At 40.3% G+C, this 12,303-nt stretch overlaps 2 protein-coding genes across 7 annotated transcripts in view; one reads left to right on the top strand and one right to left on the bottom strand.

Moving 5' to 3' along the window:
- AP3M1 (adaptor related protein complex 3 subunit mu 1) overlaps positions 1–2,573 on the bottom strand; it is a 33,614-nt gene extending 31,041 nt beyond the window's left edge. For 2 of the 4 annotated variants that reach the window (XM_060286691.2, XM_030862676.3), the window contains exon 1: positions 2,284–2,573. The gene's annotated coding sequence lies outside the window, so the exon portion shown is untranslated. Of the gene's footprint in view, positions 1–1,808; positions 1,848–1,871; positions 2,255–2,283 lie in introns of those variants that run through there. The other 2 variants (XM_060286690.2, XM_030862677.3) reach the window with 2 other exon arrangements.
- Positions 2,574–2,760: 187 nt separating this feature from the next.
- ADK (adenosine kinase) overlaps positions 2,761–12,303 on the top strand; it is a 486,162-nt gene continuing 476,619 nt past the window's right edge. Inside the window, exons 1-2 of one of the 3 annotated variants that reach the window (XM_030862682.3) lie at positions 2,785–2,870; positions 7,347–7,427. In XM_030862682.3, the coding sequence (XP_030718542.1) occupies positions 7,417–7,427 (11 nt within the window). In that variant the 5' untranslated portion in view covers positions 2,785–2,870; positions 7,347–7,416. Of the gene's footprint in view, positions 2,871–2,933; positions 3,457–7,346; positions 7,428–12,303 lie in introns of those variants that run through there. The other 2 variants (XM_030862678.2, XM_060286438.2) reach the window with 2 other exon arrangements.

Here is a 12,303-nt window from a genome sequence, read left to right as displayed (position 1 = left end):
TTGTATCCTAAGGTGCCTTTTCATATTCCCGTTCACTCACACCCCTCTTCTATAAAATTTTAATACCATGGAATATTTCTGTACACCTCTTTATGTACCATAAATACCCGTGCTTTATACATAAAAGTATGATTTTTTTTTTTTTGCCTCAAAGGAAGCAAATTTTCAGCCTGATGAGAACGTACAGTTTAACACATAGAGGCCATTTGGTGATCTTTTCAGGCCTGTCATTGTTGTGGCCTCTCCTGTTGCAGAGCAGAGGCTCCAGACGCGCAGGCCCAGCGGCCATGGCTCACAGGCCCAGCCGCTCCGCGGCATGTGGGATCTTCCCAGACCGGGGCATGAACCCGTGTCCCCTGCATCGGCAGGCGGGCTCTCAACCACTGCGCCACCAGGGAAGCCCCATTTGGTGATCTTAGTAAGGGCAGTTTCAGTGGTAGCTCAGTGGAATGATGGAAACAAAATATACTGCAGTGTGCTGAGAAATAAATAGCAAGAAGTTGGAAAAACAGAGATGAGAGTAAATGATACATTCAAGAACTATAGCTATGAAGGAGAGGAAAAGACAAGAAAATAAATGGGATTAGTTCATAAAGTTAAGGAAGAATATTTTTAAATGCTGAAGGAAAAATGTGAGTAGAAGGGGAAAGGCTGATGAATTGGAGAGAAGAAGTAACTTAACCAAAAAAAAAAAGACCCTGAGAAGTCAGGAGAGGATGGCACTGGGAAACTAGGTGAAAGGATTTGCCTTCCCAAGGAGAAGGGACACTTTTTCCTCTTTAAACAGAAGGGAAGCAGATTTGTACATTTGGTTGCAAGAAGATGATGGCTTCTATTTTCTCTGCGTAATAGGAGAGAAGGTCATTTGTTGAGAGAGAGTGAATTCCTCTTCTCTACAAATGTCACTTATTATGTATGAACTGAAATATTATTGAGCTACTTAAAAATATCTAGTCTGCAGGGAACTCCAATAGTCTATTATGTTGACTGTTTAAAAACATTGTAAAATCCTAAGATTCAGTAAGAAAAGCTAATCTTATTGCCAAGAGAGCATTCCTACTAAAGGTATGTTAAGATTCAGGTAATTTTTCATTCATTTCAATCCTCCACTTTTCCTATGATCTCAAATGAAAGTGTCCTCCGTTCTTTCTAACACTAATTTTTCCACTTGTAATTTTGATCCCATCCCCTTTCCTCTCTTCCCAGGTCTTATCTCCTGTTTCTTGAATGTTTAATCTTATACATTAGTTACTTGCTTTCTGCTCCCACACAAAACAAACAAACCCCAAACCTTTTATGGACCTTGCCAACCATCTTTCACTTCATGCTCCAAACGAAGAAGCATTAGTCTACACTTGCAGTTTCTCCTCTCAATAACGGACTCTATTAGAGCAGTTCTCTCAAATGATCCAATGACTTCCTAATCATCAAATCCAACAACCTATTCTCAGACTTCAACTTCCTCCTTTGATCCCTGCAGCATTTCATGTCACTGATAAGTTTCCCCAAAACAAAACAAATACTTCTTACCAAATTATACGAACTTAACCTGTCTTGGTTCTCCCCTGGAAAGTTTCTTTCTGGCTTACTTATCAGGCTTTTTTTTTTCAAATAAACTTTTCTTTCATCTCCACCTAAACTACTGTTTCAAACTCGATATATTCCAAGCTCCACAAAATTCCTCCTTCTCATGTGAGGACTCCTAGTTTTATAGAGGTATCAAGTTCTTAATCAAGCTTCAGCTTCGGGTTCAATCCAAATCCACCAAATCCAACCAAGCACATCGTTTATCACTTTTCCATACTCACTGTCACCTCTTCAGTTTACAGTCCTATCAACTCGTTTCTGAAGAACTGCAACACTGTCCTCACCGCATTACCCCAGGCTCATCCAGGCGCCACCCTCTAACAGGACGTCCGCTCAGGACACTTAAGGATTTTGTCCTCCACAGCAGAAGCCTGGGGCTGAGGTCCAAGTCGTCGGTACTTTAGCTCTCCGTGGGTGACAAGATCTTTTTCCCGCGTCAGAGCACGGTGAGGGACCCCAATGAGCCTGAACCTCTTGAGCCTGAGGGCCTGAGAACACTGGGCTGCAGGTGCACCTTTCCCTTCCGGCCCAGCTGGCAAGAAAGACCGGAAGGCCGGGAGGGAGGCGCGGCCCCGGTCCACAGCACCAGAGACGCTCCCGCACCCCAGACTGAAGTCGGGAGCCCGAGCTATTCAGCCTACGTCCCACTTTTCGTGATGCCACCCTGTCCGCAGACCCCCAGCCCCTCACACTCACCCCGACTCCTGGGCCAGTCAGTGATTCGACGCGGGGTCCTCTCCTGACGGAGGCCGAGGCAGCTGAGAAGATCGTGAGGACCCCGGAGTTGGGATGCCGGATAGATTGCCTGACTAACAGCTTCAAAGTAACCAACAGTACTGGAAAGAGTAAATGAGTGAGAAGACGTTGAATGAGGAGAAAGACGTCTTTTGAATTTTAGGATATAATCTACTAGATCATCCAGAGTCTAGAGAAACGGGCGCTTTCACATCTTCTGGACTTAGGCGCTCATCCACAGCCTAAACCAGTCAGGGTGTCCCTACAATCGGGAGGGCGGGGTTAGGAGGAGCTGTGAACTAGCCAATGGGTGAGGCCGAGAGGTAGAGCCAAATAGCTGTGCCTGGGAGAGGCACGAACTGAGAGGAGCCGAGAGGGGCGGGGTTTCGAGATTAGGAGGAGGTGATGGGAGAGGGGGCGGGGCCTTCGAGAGCCGAAGGGGTGGGGCGAGCTCTGGAGCTTAAGTGAGGTGGGAGCGCGAAAATGGCAGCGGCTGAGGAGGAACCGAAGCCCAAAAAGCTGAAGGTGGAGGCGCCTCGAGCGTTGAGGTGAGCGCTACCTGACACAGGGTAGAGGGTGACTGTGCCTGCTGCTAACCCGGGACCACATGGGGTTGCGCGACCGAGGCGCCGGGTGGTATCCGCACCGCCGGCATGGGGCCAACACACGGGACCGGTTGCTCGGGTAGCTGCCCTCCTGGCTGCGACCCTTTGCCCGGCGCCCGCCCAGTTTGGCCGAGTCACCGCCGGCTCCGGAGACGCTCGGCCGCCCTTGGCCAATCAGAACGCCGGCCGGGGGTGCAGCGCCGTCTTTGGGCAGGCTGCGGGCGCCACGTGGGAGCCCGCTCGAGCTGAGCTGGTGCGACCAGTGAGCTGGTGCGACCGGACCCGACCTGATCCGAGTCACTTGCGGCGACCTCCTCTTCCCGGCGGGATGTCGAGGAGAATGCCCAGCGACAGCTCTACCCTGGGGCAAAGACAGAATTCTTGGGAGTTTTCGTAAAGGTCGCGGAAGGGCGCCTTGACCTTCCTTTTCGTACGTACATCGAACCGAATGGTGTTATCTTTGGAGATCCTCTACCGGGGACCAAGACTCCCCCTCCGAGGCTTTGCGGAGGTGGCATTTGCCTGAACGGTTAGGAAAGCTTGATTTTTCTTTTTTTCTTTGCACTTTTGGCAGCAGTGGAGATAGTTCTGCACCTAACTTTTGTTTCACATATGATTTGATGTTGCAACTTTTACTTACAAAAAGTTATTGGTTAAAATATTACTTCCTAATAAGTATAAGGTGCAGTATGCGTATTCCTTGATGATTTTGAAATGTTCCTTGGAAGGCAAAGATTTTTGTATCTAAAAATAGACATCAAACTGATTTAAAACTGTTGGGACACTCCTGATCATACAAGGCAAATCTCATTTTTTCTAGCATTACCCTTCCTTACCTCTGAAAGAACGAATCTTTCATAATTGAAAAGAAAAGATCACTTAGCGGTTTGGTGGTGTGTTAACGCTGTTTTGAATGGATGGTGACCAAATCCCTGCCAGTGCCTTTAATGTATTCCTATTACTTTCAAAGGGTTAGTGTGCCTACCTTATATGAAGAAAATAAACTTTTTTTTTAAACGACTCAGGATGTTCCTTTTTCGTTTTAAGCTTTCAAACTGTAGACTAAAGCAAAGGCTTTTGAATCAGACCTACCTGGGTTCAAGGCATGTGCTTTCCCTGGTTGGCCCATTATTAGAGTATTTCCTTAAAAAGTACCTTCTTCACAAAGTTTCCTCTACCAAATTGGAAGACAGCTGCAACTTTCCCCTGCTATCCTACTAAACATACAACCCTTAGATTTTGTCATATGGTAATCTGTTTTCAAAGTGCTTTCCTATTTTACAGATGAGAAAATGGAAGCCCAAATGAAACAATTAGTTAAGGAACTGAAGTTTGAACATAGAGCATCTGGGTGCATGTTCATTGTTGTTTGACTTTACTGTGCCTACTTGTATACAACCACCCAAGATACGCTTCTCTTCGCCTATGCAGCCTTAAAAATAACGATAAATAATAATGTTTAATGTGTATTGTTTCAGCATTTTACCTTTTTTAACTCATTCAATCCCACAACACTACAAGGTAGACACTATAATTATATACATTTTAGCAAGGAGGAAACAGGTATAGAGAGGTTAAGTAACTTGATCAAGGTCAACTTTATTAACCTCACACAGGTTGTCCAAAAGCCCTAGTGAACTGTTCACTCAGCTTTTGTTTCTCTACTTTCCTGTCTGTTTTTTGTTTTGTTCTGTGGTTAGTGTACATAGCTTTTTACGTTGTTGCAATATATGGGTATATGATACATAATAATTCTTAAACAGGTGTAATGTTATTTTACATGTTATTAGTGTCTACGTAAAACTTGTAAAAGTCCTTAGGCAACTAAAACTCATTTTATAAAATATGTAGTTAGTACCACCTGTAGACATGAAGTCAGGATTAGACACCTGAGTACTGGGATAAATCTCTTCATTTTGTGTGAAGACCTTTTGGGATTGGCTATTCCTACTTTCATTATATTAGTTTGGCTTTAAGGGTCTCAGTGTGGTAATACACTGAGTGGTTAGACTTCATGCATTATCTGTGATGACTTGCTTAACAGTTAAGGGGCTAGCTAACAGTTTTGGTTAACTTTTAAGAGAACGGCTTATAAAGTCTAAGCATGATTTAATGTGTAGAATCAGTTCCTAGGGAACAAATAAATTTATGATATAAATTTGTAGATGTCAAGAAAAGGATTTAGGGCTTTGTGAGAATTTCAGTTAGTTTTAGGGTAGTAGTTCTCAAGCAGGGGAAGTATTGCCCCCCCCAAGGGACATTTGGCAATGTCTGGAGACATATTTGGCGGGGAGGGCTAATGGCACCAAGTGGGTGGAATTCAAGGATGCTGCTAAACATCCTACAATGCACAGGAATCCCCCTAAACCAAAGAATTATCCACACAAAAGTGACAATAGTGTGAGGCTGGAAAAAACGGCTTCATGGAGAGCATCTGACAAGTCTAGCTTCCCTTTCTCAAATATCCATTATTTTTCTAGGCTTTTTAGGGTATAGCAGTTACTGAAGTTGCAAAGAAATAAGCTAGCTCTGTCATATTTTCACATTGGGTTGAGGAACATTAATTGAGTGCCATACGTTATACTAGGTGCTTTATTTATGCTATCTCATTTAATCTTCCCATCAACATGTGAAGTAGGAATAATGATCCTTGTGTTACAGATGATGTATTTAGGCCTGAAAGAAGTCAAGAAGCATTTTTGGGAACTGCTCCCTAGATAAAAATGTTCCATGATGATTACGTGTATTTGGGACCACTTAACTTTCTTTTCTCTCCTTTGGAAATATCATCCAAGTTAATTTCTTCAGCGGTCACCTCTAAAGAGGATAGAGTTCCTTCCAAGGCTTGTTGAGCACATGCCAAGCCTATTCTTTTAGTCAGTCTTTCAAATGCCTGCTATTTTAGGCATGGTGCTAAAAATTAGGTACATGGAGTGAGAGAGCTAAGACCCAGGTACCATCCTCTTGGTGGAAAATGAGTAGGGTTTGGGAAAATGATAACTGAGCATACCGAAAGATGACATACTGAAAGACGATGCTAACCAGATGTGAAGTAGGGTGTCTGGCTTATAGAAAAGTTTGTTTGGAGGTAGAAATGGCAGAGAGCTGCCTCTGTTGGGGTACTGAACACTTTCACTTGTGTGATCTTTCTACCTCTTGTCTGATCTTTCTACCTCTACATTTGTTTGGTCTGACTGAAGCAGAAGGTGTAGGAGGGTCCAGGCTTTGTACTGAACACTTTCACTTGTGTGATCTTTCTACCTCTACCTTCAGCTCTCAGACCCTAATTTTAACTGTCTGCTGAATATCTCCTTCTGAGTGTCTTGCTGACACTTCAAAGTCATATATATCGAACTAAATCCATCTGCTGTCCTAAATCTGCACCTTCTTCCATGGTCCCTACATCTGTTAACGGCACCACTAACTTCTCTTACTCCAAAGTTTGGAACCTTGATACTTGATTCATTTTCCCTCTGCGTATGGTTATCAAAGTTGGTCTTTTCTTCTTCAGTTATGTCTGATAAATTCCTTTTGTTTTCCATCCCTGCTGCCACAACTCAAGTTGAAACTTTATTTTGCTTAGACTTGGTGTTGGATTCTTAACCAGTCTCTCCACCTACAGGTTCAAGTTCTGCCTAATCTTCTTCAGGAGTAGCTCTACTTATTCATCATAGCAAATATTCATAAGCTCTGAAGTCGATGTTAGGAAGGGTTGAATCTGAAGAGCCCACATTGTAACTCTCTCTAATGTTTTAGCAATTACACATTGTTCTGGATCATGACTTCTAATTTTATATAATTTATATATATATAAATTATATATAATTTTAATCTCTATTAAAAAGAAAACAAACTGCACTTCTCCAATCAGCAAATGTTGAGCTTTTCTCAAATTATTGCTTCTTAACCATTTCACTTCCATGGACTCCTTTTAGTCTTTCCTTCTGTCTTTTACCTCTCACTAGGACCCTGTGTTTTAAAATTGTGTATTAAACCTAGGAATAAAAGTCTGTAAGTATTTTAGATGACCAAGCAACAGTTTTAGTAACCTCTTCATTTTTTTTTTTTTGGTCTTTATTTATTTTTTTAAAAAATACGTATTTATTGGAGTAAAATTGTTGTGTTAGTTTCTGCCATACAACAAAGTGAACCAGCTATATGTACACACATATCCCCATATCCCCTCTCTCTTGAGCCTCCCTCCCACCCTCCCTATCCCACCCCTCTAGGTGGTCACAGAGCACCTAGCTGATCTCCCTGTGCTATGCAGCAGCTTCCCACCAGCCATCCATTTTACATTTGGTAGTGTATATATGTCAGTGCTACTCTGTACATCCCAGCCTCCCCTTTCCCTGTGTCCTCAAGTCTGTTCTCAACGTCCAATCGCTTTAAAACACCTTTTTTTTTTTTCTGTTTCAGGAAATTCTCCAGAAGATGATTTTTATAAACTGAGCGTACTGTTCCTGGAGTGGCCTGTTGTGAGGATTAAATGAGAAAAATGTATGCATACTAGAAAAGAGAAAGGATGATCAATTGTGCGTCCATAGTGTATTGCTCAGTGCCTGGTCCTTAGGAACTATTCAGTTAATGTTTGTTGGATAAATTATCAGCGCAGCATAGAGTGGGACTGATAATCTTTACTTTTCTAGACCTTATGTTTTTAACAATGAAGCCTAAAATTGAGTTTGGCTCTTTTCGGGTGATATTGCATGTTGTTCACTTATATTTATAAATTTAATCCTTTAAGATTAAAACTTTGGTTTTGAAGGAAAATGAAAAACAGAAGTCTCCTGAGGTACTTTGTATGAATCCCTTAATAAGGTCCTTTCCCAGACATTATATACTAGGGCAGAGAGAGGGTGGTGAAAAGGCAGAGTCAGAGGAAAGCCTGCATGGATTGTCCTGGGTATCTAGAGGTAAACATGAAATGCCTGGAGCCCAGGGAAAGTGAGAAGGGTTTTTGGTAAAAAGACAGGCATTGAAACTATGTTTCTGGTTTTAGGTATAGGCCTAGACTGAATAAGACTAAATAAACATTAAGCCAATATGCTACTTTCTACCAGGAATATGGCTCTACTTCCCTTCCATCGATTAAAATCCTGCCTGTATGCAAAATGATCAGAGTTAAGTGGGGAAAAAAATAAGAGAATTAAAATTCTGAAGAGTGTTCTGGTCAGGATGGAAGCCAGTAGAGCAGTGGTTAAGACCTTTGGTTGACTCTTGGTCCTTATTAGCTGGTAATCTTGGAAAGATTGTTTACTGGCCCCATCCCTCTGTTTTCTCATCTTTGAAATGGGTATAATAAAAATACCTACCTCAAAAGATTGTTGAGAGGATTTCATGAAAAAGTAAATATAAAATTGGCATATAGTATGTCTTCAGTAAAAGTTAGCTGTTGTTATTGCGGTGCTCTTTATCCTGCTTTTAGCTCCCTACCCTGCTCCAAACACTGCAATTACAAATTTAAAAAGAAAAAGAGAAGATATAGGTGTACTCAAGAACAAGATAACCATCTCCAGGGACTGAAATGGAAAGCAAACATGCATTTAGATCCTGGGTTCAGGAGCAAGTGGAAATAACTTTGTGCAGGGGAACTGGAGTCAGATACCCTGGATGAAACTTGGAGCTGGGCTGGGGCTGGATGAAAAGAAGGCTGAAAGCCTCTACTCCTGGCTGTTGCTTTAAAAAGCTGTGGCTCTGAAGTGGTGACACAGAAGTGGCTGAGCTGCCACATGGCTCAGAGTTGGGAACTGTAATTTCTCCACTATTACCTGGTACAAGAACACCGAACTTGTAGGTCATGGGCTCTGGAAGAGGGGTGGCTTACCTCAGAACCATTCGAAAAAGGAAGGGAAAGTCTGAGCCTGCACACAGATGAGGAAGACTATTACTTAGAAAATAACAAAACCACTAGGAGATAAACTCACTTAAAATCTAATAGAGCAATTTCAAAATGACTTTTAAGTATTTTAAATATGTTTAAAAAGATAAAAGAAGTAATAGTTATAAAAAAAGCATGTTATAAATACACAGTAGGTAAATGTGAAGTAAATGGCTATATAAAAGAAAAAATGGTGAAAAATTAAATTTTTAAAAGTTGGTTAAACTCTGGTCCAAACGTATTTAAAGCAAAAATTAGTGAGTTGGAAGATAGTACTGAGTAATTCACCCAGATGTAGCACAGAGAAATCAAGAAAACTCAAGAGAATATTTTATATATATATATATATATAAACACATACATATATTGAGAGGCACCAACTAACATCTAACTGGGAGTTCCAAAAAGAGGAAAGAGTGTGAATGGTGGAGAGGCCTTGTTAGAAGAGATGATGGCTGAGAATTTTCCAGAATTTAAGAAAGATCAAAGTCCTCAGGTTGAGAGGATATTCCAGGTGCATATAAGTGATATCACACAGTATTTGTCTTTCTCTTTCTGACTTACTTCACTTAGTATGATAATCTCTGGGTCCATCCATGTACCTGAAAATGGCATTATTTCATTCTTTTTTTTATGGCTGAGTAATATTCCATTGTGTGTGTGTGTGTGTGTGTATGTGTGTGTATATCTATCTCACATCTTTATCTGTTCATCTCTCAATGAACATTTAGGTTGTTTCCATGGCTTGGCTGTTGTAAATGGTGCTGCTATGATCATGGGTGTGCATGTATCTTTTCAAATTATAGTTTTCTCTGGGTATATGCCCAGGAGTGGAATTGCTGGATCATATGGTAACTCTATTTTTAGTTTTTGGAGGAACCTCCATACTGTTCTCCATAGTGGCTGCACCAATTTACATTCGGATTGTGGGTTATTTTCTTTTCTTTCTTTCTTTCTTTTTTTTTGTATTTTCCAACTTTTCTACACTGAACATATATATTAGGACTCTTGATTTGAAGCTGGAGGAACTTGATGTGCATTAAATACATACTTTGGCCAAGTGTCTAAATATCATCATTACAGAATGGACCTCTGGGATACTAAGTAAATCTGAAACTTTGTAAAACAAGTATTATGATTTTATTATAGGTTGTAATCTTTTCATCTGCATTTCTGAAATCCTAAAAGCTCTGAAAACTGGAAATTAAAAAAAAAGTTTGAGATGAATTAATTTGGCAGCAGAACTTGAACAGGTTTGAGGCCCCCTGTAGTATTTATTTGTCTGACACAAATGTGTATGTTTTGCTGTAGAAATATGTGTTTGTTAATGGCATGCTGAGTGAAACCTTCCTGGGCAGTTTATAAAACATATAGCACATACAGTGCATTACCTTCCTAAAATTGACAAATTTCTAAATCCCATAAAATTCTGGCCTCAGAACATATCTTGCCCCAAGGATTCAATAATAGGATTGAGAGCCTTTCTAAAAATTTAAATATTCAGTTTTTAAAAGCTTGCTATTGTGCAGGAACAACAATTTCTCATCAGAATCACTTGCTAAAATTTTCCTGCAGTCCCCATTCTACATGTTGATGATACTAAATAGATGCTTATTTCAAAGGTCTTGTTTGGCTAGTTCTACCATAATACTGGTGCTGGTTATGTAACTGAGTTATTAGGCTTTTCTTTCTTTCAAATAGTAACTGACTAAGGTAATTAATACTAATTACTAAAAATACTAAAAATACTAAGGTATTAGTCAGTTACTCTTCAATTTTTGGGCTTCAAGATTTGGAAGGCTCATTTCACTGAAGTGGTCTCATGAACTGAAATTTCACATACTGCTTGAAGACGATACTTTTTGAATATTTTCCAAAGCAGATTTAAAGTTGTTGCCCTCACTTACATGTTTTATTTCTTACGTTTTTGTTTGTACTTGTTTGTACTTGTGCCCTCATATGATTTCTTTAAAAATGTATTCATCTAGGAAACAATAATTCGCTTTCAACGTAAGAACATCTGAGTTTCCATTTGCATTTTGGCTTTCATTGCATACATGCTGATTTCAGCATCTTCTGTAGAATAGAATAAGAAAATATGTACAGCAATTATATAAGAAACTCCTACCTTCTCAAGACACAGTTTGGTTACTGTATTAACAGGATCTCACAATTTTGTCAGCAAACCACATTTAGTTACTAATAAGCCCCGCTATTTTGCTATGTTAGCTGCAAATACAGGATTATAGGTATGAAGGTAGCTTATGTGATTACTGATCACTCACAAAATTAGAGGTTATCAGAAATGATATTGAAGTGGTTACTTGGCTTTTTGCCTTCTAGAGGCTGAGGCTGGACTTTGGTGTATCCCTAGTAGAACCATTAAGTTTCTAAGAGACTCAGTTGACTAAAAGAGCAGGAAGTCTAGCCAGATATGACTCATTCTAGGAGTGCATCTCTTGCCTCTATTGTCGTCTGGTATTGAATTCATTTCTCACACAGCCCATCTTAATGTAACAAGAAAGATGGCATTTTTCATCCCTAAGCCCAAAATCTCATGAGCCCAAAGGCAGAGACTTTCCACATCTATGTGTCAATTTTGAGAATACTCTGATTAGTCCTGCCTGGGTTACATACCCACCATTGAATCAATTAGTGTATCAGAGGTGGGGATTTTGGCCAGCCTTGGATATACTCTCAGCCATTTTCCTGTGTGCAAGTGTGCGTGCTTGCATGCACACCAATGGTGTTTATATATGTGGGGGAGTGCATGGATGTTGAGGAGGATGCTCTAATCAACAGCTCCACCAGCACTTTGTAGGGTGTAGGAGGTGAGGTGGTATCATTCTCTTAGCAAGAGAAAAGTTCATTATAGCATATATAGAATATATTTATGAAAACCTCATTCCTCAAGGTCCAGCCAAAGTTTATCTTCCCTATAAAACTTTCCTAATCACCAAGCCTGGAAACAGCTCCTTCACTGGTTGGTTGTACTTTATACTTTGCATTATTGCAGTGCACAGTGTATGCATGTTTTATCTCGTCTAGTGCTACTTGAAGTAGGGAAACTTGTTGAATCACTCTTAATGCCTTATAACTAATTACTTCATTGCAACATAGGCTCTAAATTTTTATTCAGTGAATTAATTCTTAAACTCTAAAGATGTTTTAAGGTTATGTTTGTAGTACTCAGTGGCACAAAATGGATTCATGTTTTGGCTGTAAATTCTTATCTATTCATAAGAGTTGATAGATCTCTTACCTGAAAACATTTCATGGTTCTTGGACCTTTCTTTTTTATTGTTACATGGAGTGAGCTTGTGTGTGAAATAAATCCAATACTAGAGGACAGAGGCCAAGAGATGCACTCCTAGATTACATTTCTGTTCTTTCTGGTGACTATAGTGAGCCTTGACTATAATAATCATTTCGTGCATTTGTCCATGGGGAAAATTCCCTCAGAATAGATATATTACTCCTATATAAATAGTAACA

The sequence above is a fragment of the Globicephala melas genome, chromosome 16, assembly GCF_963455315.2.
Source record: "Globicephala melas chromosome 16, mGloMel1.2, whole genome shotgun sequence".
In the NCBI taxonomy this organism is placed as follows: Eukaryota; Metazoa; Chordata; class Mammalia; order Artiodactyla; family Delphinidae; genus Globicephala; species Globicephala melas.
The sequence above is the reverse complement of the archived record's forward strand: the minus strand, read 5'-3'. Positions and strand labels throughout refer to the sequence as shown.